We start from the raw sequence: 20,510 nt of genomic DNA on the forward strand, positions 1-20,510 counted from the left end.
TGAGTGCATGTGGGAGTGCGAATCAGTGTGTGTGTGAGTGCGTGTGAGAGTGTGAAACAGTGTGTGTGAGTGTGTGTGTGTGTGTGTGAGTGCATGTGGGAGTGTGAATCAGTGTGTGTGTGTGAGTGCATGTGGGAGTGTGAATCAGTGTGTGTGTGTGTGTGTGTGAGTGCATGTGGGAGTGTGAATCAGTGTGTGTGTGTGTGTGTGTGTGAGTGCATGTGGGAGTGTGAATCAGCGTGTGTGTGAGTGTGAGTGCATGTGGGAGTGTGAATCAGTGTGTGTGTGAGTGTGAGTGTGAGCGCATGTGGGAGTGTGAATCAGTGTGTGTGTGTGTGTGTGTGTGTGAGTGCATGTGGGAGTGTGAATCAGTGTGTGTGTGTGTGAGTGCATGTGGGAGTGTGAATCAGTGTGTGTGTGTGTGAGTGCATGTGGGAGTGTGAATCAGTGTGTGTGTGTGTGTGAGTGCATGTGGAAGTGTGAATCAGTGTGTGTGTGTGTGTGTGTGTGAGTGCATGTGGGAGTGTGAATCAGTGTGTGTGTGTGAGTGCATGTGTGAGTGTGAATCAGTGTGTGTGTGAGTGTGAGTGCATGTGGGAGTGTGAATCAGTGTGTGTGTGTGTGAGTGCATGTGGGAGTGTGAATCAGTGTGTGTGTGTGTTTGTGTGTGAGTGCATGTGGGAGTGTGAATCAGTGTGTGTGTGTGAGTGCATGTGGGAGTGTGAATCAGTGTGTGTGTGTGTGAGTGCATGTGGGAGTGTGAATCAGTGTGTGTGTGTGTGTGTGTGTGTGTGAGTGCATGTGGGAGTGTGAATCAGTGTGTGTGTGTGTGTGTGAGTGCATGTGGGAGTGTGAATCAGTGTGTGTGTGTGTGTGTGAGTGCATGTGGGAGTGTCAATCAGTGTGTGTGTGTGAGTGCATGTGGGAGTGTGAAACAGTGTGTGTGTGTGTGAGTGCATGTGGGAGTGTGAATCAGTGTGTGTGTGTGTGTGTGTGTGAGTGCATGTGGGAGTGTGAATCAGTGTGTGTGTGTGTGAGTGCGTGTGGGAGTGTGAATCAGTGTGTGTGTGTGTGTGTCAGTGCATGTGGGTGTGTGAATCAGTGTGTGTGTGTGTGTGTGAGTGCATGTGGGAGTGTGAATCAGTGTGTGTGTGTGTGTGTGTGTGAGTGCATGTGGGAGTGTGAATCAGTGTGTGTGTGAGTGCATGTGGGAGTGTGAATCAGTGTGTGTGTGTGTGAGTGCGTGTGGGAGTGTGAATCAGTGTGTGTGTGTGTGTGAGTGCATGGGGGAGTGTGAATCAGTGTGTGTGTGTGTGAGTGCATGTGGGAGTGTGAATCAGTATGTGTGTGTGTGTGTGCATGTGGTAGTGTGAATCAGTGTGTGTGTGTGTGTGTATGTGAGTGCATGTGGGAGTGTGAATCAGTGTGTGTGTGTGTGTGTGTGTGAGTGCATGTGGGAGTGTGAATCAGTGTGTGTGTGTGTGTGTGTGTGAGTGCATGTGGGAGTGTGAATCAGTGTGTGTGTGAGTGCATGTGGGAGTGTGAATCAGTGTGTGTGTGAGTGTGAGTGCATGTGGGAGTGTGAATCAGTGTGTGTGTGTGAGTGCATGTGGGAGTGTGAATCAGTGTGTGTGTGTGTGAGTGCGTGTGAGAGTGTGAATCAGTGTGTGTGTGTGTGTGAGTGCATGTGGGAGTGTGAATCAGTGTGTGTGTGTGTGAGTGCATGTGGGAGTGTGAATCAGTGTGTGTGTGTGTGAGTGCATGTGGGAGTGTGAATCAGTGTGTGTGTGTGTGTGTGTGTGAGTGCATGTGGGAGTGTGAATCAGTGTGTGTGTGTGTGTTTGTGTGTGAGTGCATGTGGGAGTGTGAATCAGTGTGTGTGTGTGTGAGTGCATGTGGGAGTGTGAATCAGTGTGTGTGTGTGTGAGTGCATGTGGGAGTGTGAATCATGTGTGTGTGTGTGTGAGTGCATGTGTGAGTGTGAATCATGTGTGTGTGAGTGTGAGTGCATGTGGAAGTGTGAATCAGTGTGTGTGTGTGTGTGAGTGCATGTGGGAGTGTGAATCAGTGTGTGTGTGTTTGTGTGTGAGTGCATGTGGGATTGTGAATCAGTGTGTGTGTGTGAGTGCATGTGGGAGTGTGAATCAGTGTGTGTGTGTGTGTGAGTGCATGTGGAAGTGTGAATCAGTGTGTGTGAGTGCATGTGGGAGTGTGAAACAGTGTGTGTGTGAGTGCATGTGGGAGTGTGAATCAGTGTTTGTGTGTGTGTGAGTGCGTGTGGGAGTGTGAATCAGTGTGTGTGTGTGTGTGAGTGCATGTGGGAGTGTGAATCTGTGTGTGTGTGTGAGTGCATGTGGGAGTGTGAATCAGTGTGTGTGTGTGTGTGTGTGTGAGTGTGAATCAGTGTGTGTGTGTTTGAGTGCGTGTGGGAGTGTGAATCAGTGTGTGTGTGTGTGTGTGTGTGAGTGTGAATCAGTGTGTGTGTGTGTGAGTGCATGTGGGGGGTGAATCAGTGTGTGTGTGTGCGTGAGTGTGAATCAGTGTGTGTGTGTGTGAGTGCATGTGGTAGTGTGAATCAGTGTGTGTGTGTGAGTGCATGTGGGAGTGTGAATCAGTGTGTGTGTGTGTGAGTGCATGTGGGAGTGTGAATCAGTGTGTGTGTGTGTGAGTCCATGTGGGAGTGTGAATCAGTGTGTGTGTGTGTGAGTGCATGTGGGAGTGTGAATCAGTGTGTGTGTGTGTGAGTGCATGTGGGAGTGTGAATCAGTGTGTGTGTGCGTGTGTGTGAGTGCATGTGGGGGGGTGAATCAGTGTGTGTGTGAGTGCATGTGGGAGTGTGAATCAGTGTGTGTGTGTGAGTGCATGTGGGAGTGTGAATCAGTGTGTGTGTGCGTGTGTGTGTGTGTGTGAGTGCATGTGGGGGGGTGAATCAGTGTGTGTGTGTGTGTGTGTGTGAGAGTGCATGTGGGAGTGTGAATCAGTGTTTGTGTGTGTGTGCAAGAGTGTGTGCGAGTGTCCAGAAGTCTGAGTTTGTGTAATTGTGTGTGAGAGTATGCCTGTGTGAGGGGCAGTCTGTATGTGTTTGTGATTGTGTGAGGGTGTGTGTGAGTTTGTGTCAGTGTGTGTGTTTGTAATTATGTGTGAGTGTGTGTACGTGAATCTTGTGTATGTGTGTGAGTGTGTGTGTGAGAATGAGTGTGTTGTGTGTATGTGAGTGAGTGTGTATGAGTGAGTGTGTATCTAATTGTGTGCATGTGAGTGTGCGTATGTGAGTGTGTGTATATCTGTGTGTGTGTGCATCTGAGTGTGTGAACGTGTGTGTGAGTGTGAGCGAGTATCTGAGTATGTGTGGGTGAGTGTGGACATGTGTGTGAGCGTGAGTGTGTGAGCATGTGTGAGTGTGTTTTGTATGTGAGTGTGTGTGTCAGTATGAGCGTGTGTGAGTTTGTGTGTGTATGTGAGTTTGTGTGTGTGAGCGTGTGTGTATGTGAATGTGAGCGTGTGTCTGAGAGTGTGAATGTATCGGAGTGTGTGTGTGAGCAGGTATCTATGAGTATGTGTGTGTCAGTGTGTGTGAGTGTGAGAGTGTGTGTCAGTGTATCTGAGTGTCTGTGAGAATGTGTGTGTCAGTGTGAGTGTATGTGAGTGTGTGTGATAATCTGTGTGTGTCAGTTTGTTAGTGTGTGTGTGAGAGTGTGTATTTCACTGTGTATGGGTGTATATTTGAGGATGTCTGTAATGGTGTGAGTGTAACTGTATCTTAGTGAGTGCTGTCACTGTCTTATTGGAGACTCTCTAACTCTCCTGCTCCCATCGCTGCGTTGCGCAATTTTCACTCTGCCAAGTTCCAAAGTGCATGGTTTGCGGAATCTCCTTTCAATTCTTGTGTGTGACAGGCAGACCAGGAAGCAGGCGTCAGAAGAGAGCGAGGACCCGGAGTCAGCTGACTAACATGTCGAGGCACGATGGGCCAGGGGGAGGCAGCGCTGAGCTCCAGAGGCCGAAACTTGTGCCCTTGCATGGCGTTCCCATGCCGGACATCTTTCTGGAGAACTGGGAGGCTGTGGAGAAATTCCAGGCAGATCCCCAGGACCTTCTGATTGCTACCTATCCCAAAGCAGGTGACGGCCGCGTTAGAACATGGTTCTGGAAATTTATATTCATGTGTGCGTCAGGCATAAGTTACAGCTTTAAGTTTACTTTTCAACTTGAAGATTGATCTTAATTTATCTTTCTGTAGTCGCATGTTGAGGAAACTTGAGTTTTAATTTCATTTGAAACGTTGCCTGCATTTCAATGAGGTTTTACGACCCTGAAAGTAGGGGGGGGGGGGAGGAGAATGATGCTGTTGCCCAGCAACAGGGGGCCCACAGAGACAGAACAAAGCAGTTTCAGTTCAGTTGCAAGAGAACGACCCAGATGGAAACGGGTTCACAGAAAGCGTGGAGACGGGCGGGACATGGAAACGGGGCAGATAGTAAGTCCCAAATAGAAGAATGGGGTGCCTCAAAAGCAAGGCGACGAGCAGAACAAAGAACAATCCAGCACAGGTACAGGCCCGTCGGCCTCCAACCCTGTACCGGTCAAGGTACCAACCTTTGCCAAAACCCTCAGCGCATCTTTGTGCCGTACCCTCTGTGGTGATGTGCATCACTGTAAATACATGTAAGCTAGCCAGACACTAGAGGGAGCACCAGAAACATCACACACACACACTCAACCAATAGATAAGTTAGATAGGAGGCGACCAATGGACATTCACGATACACAAGGAGGTGACACGACCACATTACACCAACCCATACATAAAGGACACCACACACATGATCAGCCCTTTGGCCAGTGGAGATAGTCAGTGAGGAGAGGCACAGGGTTGATTCAATGTTACACCCACCACGTGGAAGACAGCAGCTGGTTAGTCAGTTTAGGTAGCTATAATAGGATTAGCAGTAGTGTTGAACTCAAGTTATAAAAGTGTACATAGTGTAAATAAATGAGTTGAAGTTATTTACACTTCCTCTGACAAATGCAACACAAGGAAGCCGCTTATGTTACAAAGGCAACATAACAAAACATGGTACCAGTAGTGAACTGCTTAAATCCAGATAGCCATACCTCAGCGTACAGAGACAACCAGCAATACCCAGGCAAGATGTACGGGCTCCCGGTTCCGCAGCCGCTCCAGTGCCACGGCGATCTCCGCGAAAACTGGCAGCGATTCCGGCAAACGTTTGAATTCTTTCTGGTGGCAGCCGAACTAAAAGACCTGGCCGATGTTGAAAAAACAGAGTTTCTCCTCACCCTCGCCGGTGCCAGAGCAGAAGAAATCTTTTAAAAATTCAAGTTCTCCAAGGGGCAAAACAAATGCGACTTCCAGGCAGTCCTGGACAAATTTGGCAAATACTGTGAGGAAAACACACTCCAATCGGCGAGGAAAGGTAAGAGAAGCGGCAGTACTCACCTCGAGGCCGAGGGCCCGGACCAGAGAGCGATTTGGGTCGAGGTCGGCGGCCATCTTGCTAAAGGGACTACACTAGCGCAGTTGCGCGAGAAGTGCGCAGAACCGGAAGGTTCGTTTGCACATGCGCGAGACGCCGTGCACGCGCAATCAAGAAAACGGCCATCGGTAAAGGAACAGCGATCTGAGCATGCGCAATCGCTTCCTATGTGCTACGTCACGCGCGTCATGACGTCAGAGGCCCCAGACCGCACCAATTTAAAGGGGAAACGTCCCAAATCCAATTTAAAGGGGAAACGTCCCAAATCAAAGAAAAAATCTTTTAAAGCTGTAAAACAACCTTCCTTCACCTGGAATGACAGCACAGTGCCGCAAATTGACCCAGGAAATGAATTTAACCTCCGAAGAACCCTGCAACAAGCAGTTACCTACGCACAAACCGATGATTCCGACCTCGAATACTTCGATACTGACCTTTACATTTTCTCTGGACCTCGCGAGCCCAATGACAGCTCCATGGTCCTGGACGACTATGACTCGGACAAACCTTTCACCTTGAGAGGCTACCACAAGACCAAATCTGAACCGCAACTGGACGTGTTGTACATTGGCGACCCCCGTATTGAATCCGACGCAGACGCAGATTCATTCTTCGGATTTGAGGATCTTCAACCCAGCAGATATGACGTCCCAACTCATCAGTGCAGGATGATGCTCCAGCCTTAAATTAAGAGACAGAGAGCGGTACAAGCCCACGGAGAGCGCCCTGCTGCCACACAGAGCGTGGTCCACGCCCCGCTCAGGGTTCCCGACTCTACGAAAGAAGACATGCAAGACTCCACACCGCAGTCCTTGCAGGAACAAGACGTGACTCCAGTGTCACAAGTCTCCACAGCAAGCTCGTGGACAGACTCCACAATGGCAGAAACGCAAGACTCCGAAGCGCAGTCCTTGCAGGAACAAGACCATGAGGGTCTAGCAACCTCCTCTGACCAACTAGCGGCAGACGATGCAAGTCTGCCATGCTCACGTAAACAGCAAGAAGACTAGAACAGTCTACCAGGCTCCACTGCACAGCAGGACGACCATGACGGTCTATCATGCTACAATGAAGGACAAAGCGATGATGACTGTTCAAGCCCAAATGAAGGACAACGGCAAGACAATGACAGTCCACCCACATTGTTTGCACCACCAGATGAAAACTCTGACAATTTACCCAACCCTAGGGAACAGCAAGCAGCTACTGAGGATCTACCCACGGAATGTGAGATGAGTGACGACAGCATCCCACTTCCCATGCAAGAGGTGCAAAGTGACAGACCTCAGCTAGTGTGTACAGAGGCACTCGACGATCACGGTGAGACCACTGGTGACTCCGGTGACACCACACTACTTCCACCCTCAACTGCTCGAACCTCTCCACTAGTCAATGCATTCCTGCATGTTCCGACTCCAGACGTGCAGCTTCAAGAAATCTCAGCTGACTCCAGTGAACCTGCTAAGACTCCGGACGGGGAGCATCAACAAAAAACAGACCAGACTCCAGATGGGGAGCAACCAAACGCCGACTCTGATTCACGTAAGCCAGACTTTACTCCAGACAGGGAGTGCCGCAACCTCAGTGATGGCACGCTCAGGGTGACAGCAGATGCCACAACGACAGGAGATGGATCACGTGACAATCACACTGGGTCAGCAATGACAAGCAGCAGCGACAGTCCAAGAGGAATACACCAATTTTCACCACAGCTATGTCCACACATTTGTTCCACACCGACAGTGCGGCCAATGACAGCTCATGCTGGACAAACCCAGTATTCAAGCCTGCAGCAGCCAGCAGTCTATGCAGCATATTCTCAAACAGGCCAGCACTACGGATTGCCCACTAATGGAATCAAGACCGAAGGAGGACTCCCGCCAGCGCAATCTGCACTACAGACTGGATGCCTTAGTTACTGCCCAGGATTTGCTGCACCACAGCCTGGCCAGACTGCATATTCCTATCAGATGCAAGGTTCTAGTTTCACACCATCACCAGACATTGATGCGAGCAGCAATTCTGTCTCCAAATCGACAAGCTTCAACGCTTCTCAGCAGAATCACCCTTCCAGCACAGCATGTGGCCAGGACCAGCATGCCCAGTCTCATCCGACTTCAACATCTGGCACATCCATGACCTCGAATGATACTGGTGATGGTACCTCTTCAATGTCAACGACCTATCAGCTACAAGATGCCATCCGACAGCACCACCACAAACATAAAAAGAAAAAGACTCCAAATCGGACAGCGCAGTGATTCGACCAATTCTTGGTTCCTGTTGATGGCGTTCATAACCAAGAGAGACATTTGACCATGACGATTGATGGTTTATGGACTCACATGAATGATTTGGACTTATTGTTTAATCACCGTTCCCATGACTTGTATATACCTTACCTTCTCGACCTGTTCTTTGTTCAGTTTTTCTTAAAGTGTACAGAAAATATGAACATATAAAAAAGGGAGGATGTGGTGATGTGCATCACTGTAAATACATGTAAGCTAGACAGACACTAGCGGGAGCACCAGAAACATCACACACACACACTCAACCAATAGATAAGTTAGATAGGAGGCGACCAATGGACATTCACGATACACAAGGAGGTGACACGACCACAGGAGGGCATTACACCAACCCATACATAAAGGACACCACACACGTGATCTGCCCCTTTGGCCAGTGGAGACAGTCAGTGAGGAGAGGCACAGGGTTGATTCAATGTTACACCCACCACGTGGAAGACAGCAGCTGGTTAGTCAGTTAGGTAGCTACAATAGGATTAGCAGTAGTGTCGAACTCAAGTTATAAAAGTGTACATAGTGTAAATCAATGAGTTGAAGTTATTTACACGTCTCGACCTTCCTTGACAAATGCAACACAAGGAAGCCGCTTATGTTACAAAGGAAGCATAACAAAACACCCTCTATACCCGTCCTATCCATGTGTTTGTCAAGATGCCTTTTGAACACCATTAATGTATCTGCTTCCACAACCTCCCCTGGCAACGCGTTCCTGGCACTGACCACCCGCTGTGTAAAAAACCTGCCTCGCACATCTCCTCTAAACTTTGCCCCACGGACCTTAAACCTATGCCCCCCGGTGACTGACCCCTCCACCCTGGGAAAGAGTGCCTGCCCATCCACTCTATCCATGTCCTCATAATCTTGTAGACCTCTAACAGGTCACCCCTCAACCTCCGTCGTTCTAATGAAAACAGTCATAGTCTACTCAGCCTTTCCACACAGCTAACACCCTCCAGACCAGGCAAGATCCTGGTAAACGTCCACCAATGCCTTCACATCCTCCTGGTAGTGTGGCAACCAGAATTGTGCGCAATATTCCAAGTGCGGCCTTACCAAGGTTCTGTACAACTGTAGCGTGACTTGCCAGTTTTTATACTGATGCCCCGTCCAATGAAGGCAAGTATTCCGTATGCTTTCTTCACTAACTTGTCCACTTGTGTTGCCACCTTCAAAGATCTGTGGACATGCACGTCCAGATCTCTCTGACTTTCTATATTCCTGAGAGTTTTGCAATTTATTGTATATTTCCCCTCTATGTTAGACCTACCAAAATGCATTACCTCACATTTGTCCGGACTAAACTCCATTTGCCATTTCTCTGCCCAAGTCTTCAAGCTATCTACGTCCTGCTGTATCCTCTGACAATCCTCAACACCATCTGCCACTCCACCAACCTTGGTGTTATCTGCTAACTTACTAATCAGACCAGCTACATTTTCCTCCAAATCGATTATGTACACCACAAACAACAGAGGCCCCAGCACCGATCCCTGTGGAACACCACTAGTCACAACCTTCCATTCAGAAAAACACCCTTCTACTGCTACCCTTTGCCTTCTGTGACCGAGCCAGTTCTGTATCCATCTTACAACCTCATCTCTGATCCCGCATGACTTCACTTTTTGTACTAGTCTGCCATGAGGCACTTTGTCAAAAGCCTTACTGAAGTCCATGTAAACAACATCCACCGCCCTCCCCTCATCAATCACCTTTGTCACCTCCTCAAAAAAACTCGATCAAGTTAGTGAGGCACGACCACCCCTTCACAAAACCATGCTGTCTATCGCTTCCGTGTCCATTTGTTTCCAAATGGGCATAAATCCTTCGGAAGGATGTTCCCAGTCGACCATCTCATCAAATGGAAGGAACATGAATGGCGGGGGGGGGGGGGGGGGGGCGGGAAAGGTTTCTCTTCAGTGAAGTTAAGAGCGAGGAGCAGAGGCTTCAAACTGAAAGACAAGGCCGCAGAGCGGAAATAACGTGTGCCAGAGGACCTACTGGAATAGCCTAAGGTCTGTAACTCCTGCCTACAGGCCTGAGAAGAAGTGACGTTCATTTGGCGTGGCCCAGAGGGGGTATTCCCGGCCAGAGTTCCAGTCAGACCAGTTGGTCCACAATCTGACACGTGTATGGAGGATTTGGGGGGGGGGGGGGATTGATGAGACATCCTCAGAAGGTTTCAGGCAGAATCTGTAAGTTGGTTTCAGTGTTTGGGGCGTCTGACTACATTTTGCCTGTTGGCTTCCTGTGTACTTATTGAGATCATTGAAGTATTAGGTAGGTTTTGTAACTTAATTCATAACTTTCTTATGAATTTGAATATATCTATAACGTTGGGGTGAAGGAATAGTGTATTATAGTTAATCTTTTCTTGTTGAATAAATCTTTTAATCTTTTGTTAAAAATTCATCAGCTGACTCCTTTGACTCTGTTCAGTAGTAGCTATCCATGTTTCTGAACAATTAATTAAAGTTAGGATCTATCAAGCCAGGTTCCACCCTGAGATCTGACTTGTCCAATGGTAACGTCAGCTGGGACCGTGACAGCCGTCCCCCCAACACCTGCTCCTCCATCTGACGACAAGCCATGGAAAGCAGATAGACCTCAAACACCACAGCCTCTCGCGTGGGTGTCAGAGACTGCAGCCTCTCACCTCGGCCACAAGCTTCACAGCCTCTCTGGGCCTCACACACCACAGCCTCTCAGCTAGGCCTCAAATCCTACAGCAACTCAAATAGGCCTCTAACTCTGAAACCTCTCTTCTGGGCCTCAACCACTCTAGCCTTCCACCTAGATCTCACACATCCTTTCACCTCAGACTCAAACATCGCAGCTGCTCATTTGAGCCACAAACTCAGCGCACCTTCATCTAGACTTCAAACACCGCAGCCTTTTGCCAAAGCATAAAACATTGCAGACTCTCACCTCAGCCTAAAACTGAACAGCTTCTCATCTGGGCCTCAAACACTGCAGCCTGTCACCTAGGCCTTATAGGCCTTTCACTTAGGCCTCAAATACTGCAGTCTCTCCCCGAGGCCTCAAACCCCACACAGCCTTTCACCCAGGCCACAAATACATCAGCCTTTCAACTAGGCCAAAAATACAGCAACCTCTCCCCTCGACAACAATCACCACAAGCCTCTCACCTAGGCCTCACACTCTGTAGCTTCTAATCTAGGCGTCAAACAATGCAGTGTTTCACCTAGGCTCCAAATTCCACAGCCTTTCTCCTCGGCCTCAAACGCCTGAGACATTACAACTCGAGAGAGATGATTGGTAATACAAAGGCTTTAATTAGCAGAGAACCAGACAGCTACCAAGACGTGTACTCACTGCACACTGCCCACTGAACATTACCTTAAAAATGGCTCCCTGGGGGGTGGAGCCGGAGGCGGAGTCCCCCAAGGTTCCAAACCCGGTCTTAAAGGGATCATTACATTAAAGGTGCAGTAATCAATCATCACATTCACCCCCTGTTTTAAAAGAAAACACAGAGTCCATTGGAGGTGAAGTGGAATTACATGTCCAATATTTTTTGGGTGGTCTGATTGTCCGTGTTGACCTTCTCAGCTCCGCCGGTGGTGCGGCGGACATGGTCATCTTCACTGGGGGTATAACCGGGAGCACGGTGGTCTGAGCCTTTGCCCGTGTTGGAGCCGGGGGGGTATCTCGGGTGACTAGGGTGATTGGGGCCGGCGCCGGCGGGGGGGGGGGGGGGGGGGGAGGGGCGCTAGAGGGGGGGGCTATCGGTATTGGCAGCCGGTGCGGGGAGGGGAGCGTCGGTAGAGGGGGGGCGTCAGTGGGAGAGCCAGCGGGTGCCAGGTCTCGCAAGGAAACTGTGTCTTGCCTTCCGTCGAGGTGCTCGACGTAGGCGTGTTCGCATGCAGCAGCTGGACACTCTGGACCGTCTAATGGCTCCTCACGTGCCTCCGGAGTAGAACTGGTCCTGGAGTCATCAGCCAACGTGGAAGCGAGACCCCAGATGTGGACTTCCTGGGGAAGACAAACAAGCGATTGTGAGGGGTCTCGTTTGTGGCCATGCAGTGGAGTGACCTAATGGAATGTAGGGCATCGAGTAGGACCTCCTGCCAGTGGGTGGTTGGGAGACCTCTTGACCGTAGGGCTAGAAGGACAGCCTTCCAAACTGTCGCGTTCTCCCTCTCCACCAGCCCGTTTCCCCGCGGTTTTAGCAGGTCGTTCTGCTCGAGGCAATGCCCTTGTTGAGCAGATACTGACGCAGCTCATCGCTCATGCACGATGTACCACGGTCGCTGTGGATATAGGCGGGGAAACCGAACACGGTGAAGATGCTGTGCAGTGCCTTGATTACGGTGGCCGAGGTCATATCGGGGCAGTGGACAGCGAATGGGAAGCGGGAGAATTTGTCGATGACAGTGAGGAAATAACTGTTGCGGTTGGTGGACGGGAGGGGCCCTTTGAAGTCCATGCTTAGTCGCTCAAAGGGCCCAGAGGCCTTTACCAGGCGAGCCTTGTCTGGTCGATAGAAGTGCGGTTTGCACTCCGCACAGATCTGGCAAGTCTTGGTCATGGCCTTGACCTCCTCGGTGGAGTAAGGTAGGTTGCGGGACTTGATGAAATGACCAAGCCGGGTGACCCCCGGGTGACAGAGGTCATCGTGGCTGGCCCACAGATGGTCTTTCTGCGCGTTGGCGCACGTGCCGCGGAACAGGGCACCTGGGGACTCGTTGAGCGTCCCCGGACGATATGTAATATCGTACGTGTAGGTGGAGAGTTCGATCCTCCACCTCAGAATTTTATCATTCTTTATTTTGCCCCGTTGTGCGTTATCGAACATGAAGGCGACCGACCGTTGGTCGGTGACGAGGGCGAACCTCCTACCGGCGAGGTAGTGTCTCCAGCGCCGCACAGCCTCCACAATGGCTTGTGCCTCCTTTTCGACTGCAGAGTGTCGAATCTCCGAGGCGGTGAGGGTTCGGGAGAAAAAGGCTACTGGCCTGCCCGCCTGGTTGAGGGTAGCAGCCAGGGCGACGTCTGATGCATCGCTTTCTACCTGGAAGGGGATGGTTTCGTCCAACGCGTGCATGGCGGCCTTGATGATATCGGCCTTGATACGACTGAAGGCCGACTGAGCCTCAGCCGTCAGGGGAAAGACCGTGGTCTTAATGAGTGGTCGAGCTTTGTCCGCATATCTGGGGACCCACTGGGTGTAATAGGAAAAGAGCCCCAGGCACCGTTTGAGTGCCCTGAGGCTACGGGGAGGGGAAGTTCCTTTAGGGGGCACATGTGGTCAGGGCCTTGGCCTAGGACCCCGTTTTCCACGACGTAGCCGAGGATGGCTAGTCGGGTTGTGTGGAAAACGCATTTCTCTTTGTTGTAGGTCAGATTGAGGGCCCGGGCGGTCTGGAGGAACTTCCTCAGGTTTGCGTCGTGGTCCTGCTGGTCATGGCCGCAGATGGTGACGTTGTTCAAGTACGGGTATGTAGCCCGCAAACCGTACTGGTCCACCATTTGGTCCATCGCCCTTTGAAAGACGGAGACCCCGTTTGTGACGCCAAAAGGGACCCTCAGTAAGTGAAAAAGCCGACCGGCTGCTTCGAAGGCCGTGTAGGGGCGGTCCTCCGGGCGGATACGGAGCTGATGATGGGCGGATTTTAGATCAACCGTGGAGAATACTCGGTACTGGGCGATCTGGTTAACCATTTCTGCTATGCGGGGAAGGAGGTACGCATCGAGTTGCGTAAAACGGTTTATGGCCTGACTATAGTCCACCACCATTCGTTTCTTTTCCCCAGACCGGACTACCAGTACTTGTACCCTCCAAGGGCTGTTGCTCGCCTCTTCTTTCAGCAACCGCTGAACCTCTGACTTGATAAAAGTCATATCTTGGGCACTGTACCGCCGACTCCTGGTGGCGACGGGCTTACAGCCGGGGGTGAGGTTGGCGAAGGGGGGGGGGGGTTGCAACTTTGAGTGTTGCCAGGCTGCATACCGTGAGTGGGGGCAGGGGTCCGCCGAACTTCAGGGTCAGGCTTCGGTGGCTACACTGAATGTCCAGACCGAGCAGCAGGGGGGGGGCAGAGGTGAGGGAGGATATAAAGTTTGAAACGGGTGTATTCGGCGCCCTGGATCGCGAGGTTCGCGACACAATACCCCGTGATTTGGACCGAGTGGGACCCGGACGCGAGGACGATAGTTTGGGAGGCGGGATAGGTGCGCAAGGAGCAACGCCTTCCCGTTTCTGGGTGAATAATGCTCTCCGTGCTCCTGGAGTCAAAATGGCAGGGGGTGTCGCGTCCGTTGATTTGGACCTGCATCATGGCGTTCCGTAGGTGCTTTGGCCGTGATTGATCGAGAGTGATCACTCCCAGTTGCGGGTAGTCAGAGTCCTCGGTTGAGTCGGACCCACATAATGGCTGCCCGGAGTCACAAAATGGCCGACGCCGTCGGTTGCACGTGTCGGATTTTGAAGATGGCCACCGCCAAGATGGCCGCCCCCATGACTCACAAGAGGCCGATGACGCGTCAGAAGGGGGCGTGTCCGGCCGGCGCGCAGCCAGCGTTGCGGGGCCTGGGGGCCTGTGAGCTCAATTTTCGGGCCCGATGAGACTTTTGTTCCTGGACCTTGGGCCCAGCTAGGCTGACCTTTGCAAAGTGCCCCTTCTTTCCGCTGTCGTTGCAGATAGCGGAGCGGGCTGAGCATCGCTGACGTGGGTGCGGGCCTTGCCCACAGAAATAGCACGGTGTGCCCCTGGTGTGAGCCGGTCGCCACGCCGCGCAGGTCTGTAGCATGGCCGAGTCTGGAGGGGATCGAGAGGGGCTCGCAAGGTCCGCGGAGTACATGCGGAGATTATGGTGGGCCGCTTCCAGTGCCTTGGAGGTCTTTTGCTCCGTCTTCGAGGAGTCGCTGCCTAATGTATGTGGATCGTATACCGAACACGAAAGCATCTCGGAGGTGCAAGTTCATATGGACTCCTGCCGTCACCTCCTTGTGGTCGCAGTTCCTAGCGAGCGCGGTAAGTCTTTCCACGTACTCGTCCAGCGTTTCCCCGGAGTGCTGCCGGCAGGTCGAGAGCAAATGCCGGGCGTGTACTTCGTTTATTGGCTTAACGAAGCGCTTCTGCAGGATTTTGACCACCGCTTCGTATGTGGTGGCCTTTTCGATCGTGGAGGAGAGTCTGTGGCCCACCCGGGTATGTAGTATGCTCAGCTTGCGCCAACTGGAGTGCCTGAGGAGTTCAGGTAGGCCTCAAAGCACCGGAGCCAGTATTTAAAAATTTCAGCGGCCTCCGGCGACCGAGCGTCCAAATTGAGTTTCTCCGGCTTTAGACCGCTGTCCATCTTGAAGTAATCTGCTAATTAAATTGAGATACCCTCAATTACGACTCGAGAGAGATGATTGGTAATACAAAGGCTTTAATTAGCAGAGAACCAGACAGCTGCCGAGAAGTGTGCTCAATGCACACTGCCCACTGAACATTACCTTAAATACGGCTCCCTGCTAGAGGGAGCTAGAGGTGGAGCCCCCCAGGGTTCCAAACCCAGTCTTAAAGGGATCATTACATTAAAGGTGCAGTAATCAATCATCACAACCCCACGGCCTCTCTCTGAGGCTCTAAATTCTACTGCCTCTCACCTAGGCCTCAAACTCCACAGCTTCTCGCCTAGGCTTCTTCCTAGAGTTCTCAGGCAAAGATTTCTTAATCTATCAGAACATGGCTGGTCAGTGCAAAGACTCACAGAATGGTTAAAGTGCAGAAGGAGGCATTTCACTCATGTGTCAAACGAGCAATTCAGCAATACCACCCCAGCCTTCTCCCCGTGACCCTGCACATTCTCCCTTCTCCGATAACAATCCGATTCCCTCTTGAAATCCTCGCTCGAAGCTGCCTCCACCACACTCTGGGACAGTGTGTGCCAGACCCTCACCGCTCGCTGTGTGAATCTGTTTCCCTCGTGTCTCCCTCGCTTCTCTCCCCGATCTGTGTCCCCCTCCCTCGGGTTCTCCATCCTCCCACCAATGGGAGCGGTTTCATCCCTCGCCTCTGTCCGGGACCCCCTCCTGATTTTGAACCTCGACCCAAATCTCCTCTCAACCTTCTCTCTCCGAGGAGAACATTCCCCAACTTCTCCGATCTCTCCCCATCACCGAAGCTTCCTCAACCTTGGAACCATGCTCGTCAATCTTGTCTCCACACACTCTCTCTCTGTTTCTCTCTGTCTTTCTGTTTGTCTCTCTCTGTGTTGCTCTCTCTATATCTCTCTCTTGCTCTCTCTCTCTGTCACACTCTCTCACTTTCTCTCTTTTTCTCTCTCTGTGCATGTCTCTGATCCTCTGCCTGTCTCAGTTTTTGTCTCTCTCTTTGTCTCACTGTCTCTCTCTCTCTTTGCCTATTTCACTGTCTCGCTCTCTCGCTGTTTCTCTCTCTCTTTCTCTCCCTTTCTGTCTCTCCCTCTCTGTCTGCCTCTCTGTCTCCCTCTCTCTGTCTCCCTCTCTCCCTCTCGCTCTGTCTCTCCCTCTCATTCTGTATCTCCCTCTCTCTCTGTATCTCTGTACAATTCCTCCACATCCTTCCTATAGTAGACATAGAATTTACAGTGCAGAAGGAGGCCATTCGACCCATCGAGTCTGCACTGGCTCTTGGAAAGAGCACCCTACCCAAGGTCAACACCGCCATCCTATCCCCATAACCCAGTAACCCCACCCAACACTAAGGGCAATTTTGGACACTAAGGGCAATTTATCACGGCCAATCCACCTAACCTGCACATCTTTGGACTGTGGGAGGAAACCGGAGCACCCGGAGGAAACCCACGCACACACGGGGAGGATGTGCAGACTCCGCACAGACAGTGACCCAAGCCGGAATCGAACCTGGGACCCTGGAGCTGTGAAGCAATTGTGCTATCCACATGGCTACCGTGCTGCCCCGAACTGGCCACAATACTCTAGTTGGGGTAGAACTGGTGTTTGATCCAGGTTTAACAGAGCGTCCTGGCTCTGGAATTCTGTGCCCGTTAATAACCCCAGGGTACTGTTTGTTTTATTAACCCCGCCCTCACCCTGTCCTGTCAACTTCAGTGATTTATTCATGTGTACCCCCAGGTCCCTCTGCTCTTTCACCCACTTTAAGATTATTTAATCGTGTCAATCCACCTTTTCCCCACCAAAATGAATCAATTCACACTCCTCCGCACTGATCTGACAGACGGGTACCCACTCCACCAACTTGTTAATGTCCTTTTGAAGTTACACACTGTCTTCCGTAAAGTTTACCATACTTCCAAGTTTTGTGTCATCGGCAAACTTTTAAATGATCTCTTGCACACCAAGATTATTAACATATATCAGTAAAAGGAAGGGTCCCAATACAGAGCCCTGAGGAACCCCACTACAAACCTTCCTCCAGCCCGATAAATATCCATCGGCCATTACTCTCTGCTTTCTATTCGTTGTCAATTTTGCATCCAAATTGCCACTATCCCCGTTATTCCAGGAGCTTGAACTTTTCTCACAAGCCTGTTGTGTGGCACGGAATCGAATGTCTTCTGAAAGTCCAAGTACATCGCATCAACAGCATCACCCTCATCGACCCTCTGTGGTACCTCTTTTTTTTTTAGAATTTTTTTTTTTGAGGCATTTATAATTGAAACAATTTTAACAAATTTTAATATAAACAAAACCACAATAATATATCCAACAAACTCCCCTGGGCACAAACCCCAGCCAACATGGCTCACACAAACAGTACCACCTTCCCCAACCACCTCCCACACCTCCCTTTGCAGCCCCCCCTCCCTGCTGACAGCTTCATTTTCCTCAAAGACATCGATGACAGGCTGCCAGCTCCGAGCAAACCCCTGCAAGGAACCCCTCAATTTTCTCAAGCCTGAGAAACACCACCATGTCGCTCACCCACACCCCCCGACTTCGGGGCTCCGAGTCCCTCCACCCCAGTAAGATCCGTCTCTGGGCCACTGGGGAGGCAAAGGCCAGGACGTCGGCCTCTCTCGCCCCCTGGGCTCCCGGGTTATTCCGACACACCGAAGGTCGCCACCTCTGGACTTGGCGCCACCCTCGTTTGTAATGCCTCTGATACCATGAGGTCAGCAAACCCCTGCCAGAAACCCCTCAGCCTTGGACATGCCCAAAACATATGGGCATGGTTCGCAGTTCCACCCGCAAAGTGCCCGCACCTATCCTCCACCTCCTCACAGAACCTGCTCACCCAGGCCACAGTTATTTGTGCCTTGTGGACAACCTGTAACTGTATCAGGCTGAGCCTGGCACACGGCAAAGACGCATTAACTCTCCTCAGGGCCTCCTCCCATAACCCGGCCTCCAACTCCCCCCCCCCCCCAGCTCTTCTTCCCACTTTCTCTTCACCTCCCCTATGGGGGCTCCCTTCCACTCCATCAGCTCCTCATAGATCTCTGAGACCTTCCCCTCTCCCACTCCTGTTCTCGGTCCCTGCCCGCATCCACCCCCGAAACACCCCCTGAGCAAACCGGCGATTATCACAAATTGGCGTCCACACCGACCCCCCCCCCAACCCCATGTAATAATAATAATAATCCCCAAACCCTCAGGGCTGGCACTGCTACCGGGCTGGTGTAGTACCGAGCCGGCGTGCTGGGCAGAGGTGCTGTTAACAATGCCCCCAAATCCGTGTCCGTGCAAGAGGCCGCCTCCACCCGTCTCCATACCGACCCCTCCCCCGCTACCCACTCCCTGACCATCGCAATATTCGCCGCCCAGTAATAGTTGTGAAATTCGGGAGGGCCTGCCCCTCTCCCCCTCCCTCCCCCCCCCCCCCGGCCCCTCCCACCGCGGCCCCCGCTCCAGCAGCACCTTCTGCACCCGCGGGGTTTTACCCGCCCAAAGAAATCCCGGCATCTCTGCATTCGCCTCTTTGAAGAACGTCTTGGGAATAAAGGCTGGGAGACTCTGGGAAACAAACAGAAACCTCGGGAGGGCCATCGTTTTAACTGTCGGTACCCGCCCCGCCAATGACGACGGGAGCGCGCGCTACCTCCGGAAATCCCCCCTCATCTGTTCCACCAGCCGCCCCAGATTCAGTTTGTGTCGCTGCTCCCACTCCCGGGCCATCTGGATAGCCAAATATCGAAAGCTCCCTCCCACCACCTTGAACGGCAGCTCTCCCAATCTCTTCTCCTGCCCCCCTCACCTGGATCGCAAAGACCTCACTCTTGCTCATATTCAATTTGTTTCCCGAAAACTGGCCGAATTCATCAAATATCCCCATAATCCCTCCAATTCCCCCCAGCGGGTCCGAGATGTACAGCAGCAGATCGTCCGCTTAGACCCCGTAGACAGCGAGTTCCTGTGTTCCACCCCATACTATCCCCTGCCAGACCCTCGAGCCTCTCAATGCCAACGGCTCTATAGCCAGGGCAAACAGCAGTGGGCTAAGTGGACATCCCTATCCCGCCCCCCGGTGTAACCTGAAGTCGGCCAATCTCACCCGATTCGTTCACACACTCGCCCCCGGTGCCTGAAATAACAACCGGACCCAGTCCACAAACCCCTGCCCAAACCCAAACCGCCCCAGGACCCCCCACAAGTATTCCCACTCCACCCGGTCAAAGGCCTTCTCTGCGTCCACGGCCACCACCACCTCCATCTCGCGCCCCTCTGGAAGCATCATGATTCCATTGAGTAACCTCCTCAAGTTGGTCACCAAATGCCGCCCCCTAACGAACCCCATTTGGCCCTCCCCAATTACCCCTGGGACTTCAATCCTTGTAGCCAGGAAATTCGCCAACATTCGTCCACATTTAACAGGGAGATCGGCCGATATGACCCACAGTTTTCCGGGTCCTTATACCGTTTTAAAATGAGGGAGATTGACGCCTGTGACAACGCCGGGGGAGTACTCCCAACTCCTTTGCCTCATTGAAGGCCCTGACCAGCAGCGGTCCCAACACCCCCGAGAACTTCTTGTAGAATTCCACCGTGTACCCGTCCGGACCTAGGGCCTTACCCGACTGCATCGCCTCCAGCCCCTCCACTACTTCTACAAGCCCGACTGGGGCCCCCAAGCCCCCCACCAGCTCATTGTCCACCTTCGGGATCTCTAACCTTCCCAGAAACCTCCCCATCCCCTCCTCCGTGGCCGTTTACTATAAACTCCCGAACCACCCGATTCACCCCCGCCGGGTCCAAGACCGTGTTCCCACCTGTAAACTCACTCCCAGTGAGTTCTCCCAGTGAGCCAGAGAAGACAGAGCCAGGAGTGAGACACAGCTAAGAGTGAGTTTGGGAATTTGAATCTCGGTGGGAATTGAATTAAATCAGTAAGGCAGCTCCTTTTAAATTTCAGGAGTTTAAATTAATTTAAATTAAGCTAGTATTGTGCAGTGTGGGTTAACAAGGGCTGCCTCACCCCCTCACATAACTGGTTGGCAGTTAAGTGTCAGTCACTTAAATCTACCTTGATCTAAAAGCAGGTGGGGGAGGGGAGTCAATTCAGGACAGTTTAAAAAGAGCTACTTGTAAACCCACTCCCAGTGAGTTCTCCCAGTGAGCCAGAGAAGACAGAGCCAGGAGTGAGACACAGCTAAGAGTGAGTTTGGGAATTTGAATCTAGGTGGGAATTCGAAGCTGGGTGGGGAGGAAGTGCTTTTTATCCCTGGTAAGTGACTGGTAAGTAGTGTTTCTGTTTTTCTGTTTCTTTTCATTGGTATATTTATTTATTTT

At 51.6% G+C, this 20,510-nt stretch overlaps 1 protein-coding gene across 4 annotated transcripts in view; it reads left to right on the top strand.

The window, feature by feature from the left end:
- LOC140396046 (sulfotransferase 1A1-like) overlaps nt 1-20,510 on the top strand; it is a 102,258-nt gene that overhangs the window by 57,599 nt on the left and 24,149 nt on the right. For 3 of the 4 annotated variants that reach the window (XM_072484123.1, XM_072484122.1, XM_072484120.1), the window contains exon 2: nt 3,897-4,121. In XM_072484123.1, coding sequence (XP_072340224.1) covers nt 3,953-4,121 — 169 coding nt within the window. In that variant the 5' untranslated portion in view covers nt 3,897-3,952. The remainder of the gene's footprint in view (nt 1-3,896; nt 4,122-20,510) is intronic. The other variant, XM_072484121.1, reaches the window with a different exon arrangement.

The sequence above is a fragment of the Scyliorhinus torazame genome, chromosome 19 (genome assembly GCF_047496885.1).
Source record: "Scyliorhinus torazame isolate Kashiwa2021f chromosome 19, sScyTor2.1, whole genome shotgun sequence".
In the NCBI taxonomy this organism is placed as follows: domain Eukaryota; kingdom Metazoa; phylum Chordata; class Chondrichthyes; order Carcharhiniformes; family Scyliorhinidae; genus Scyliorhinus; species Scyliorhinus torazame.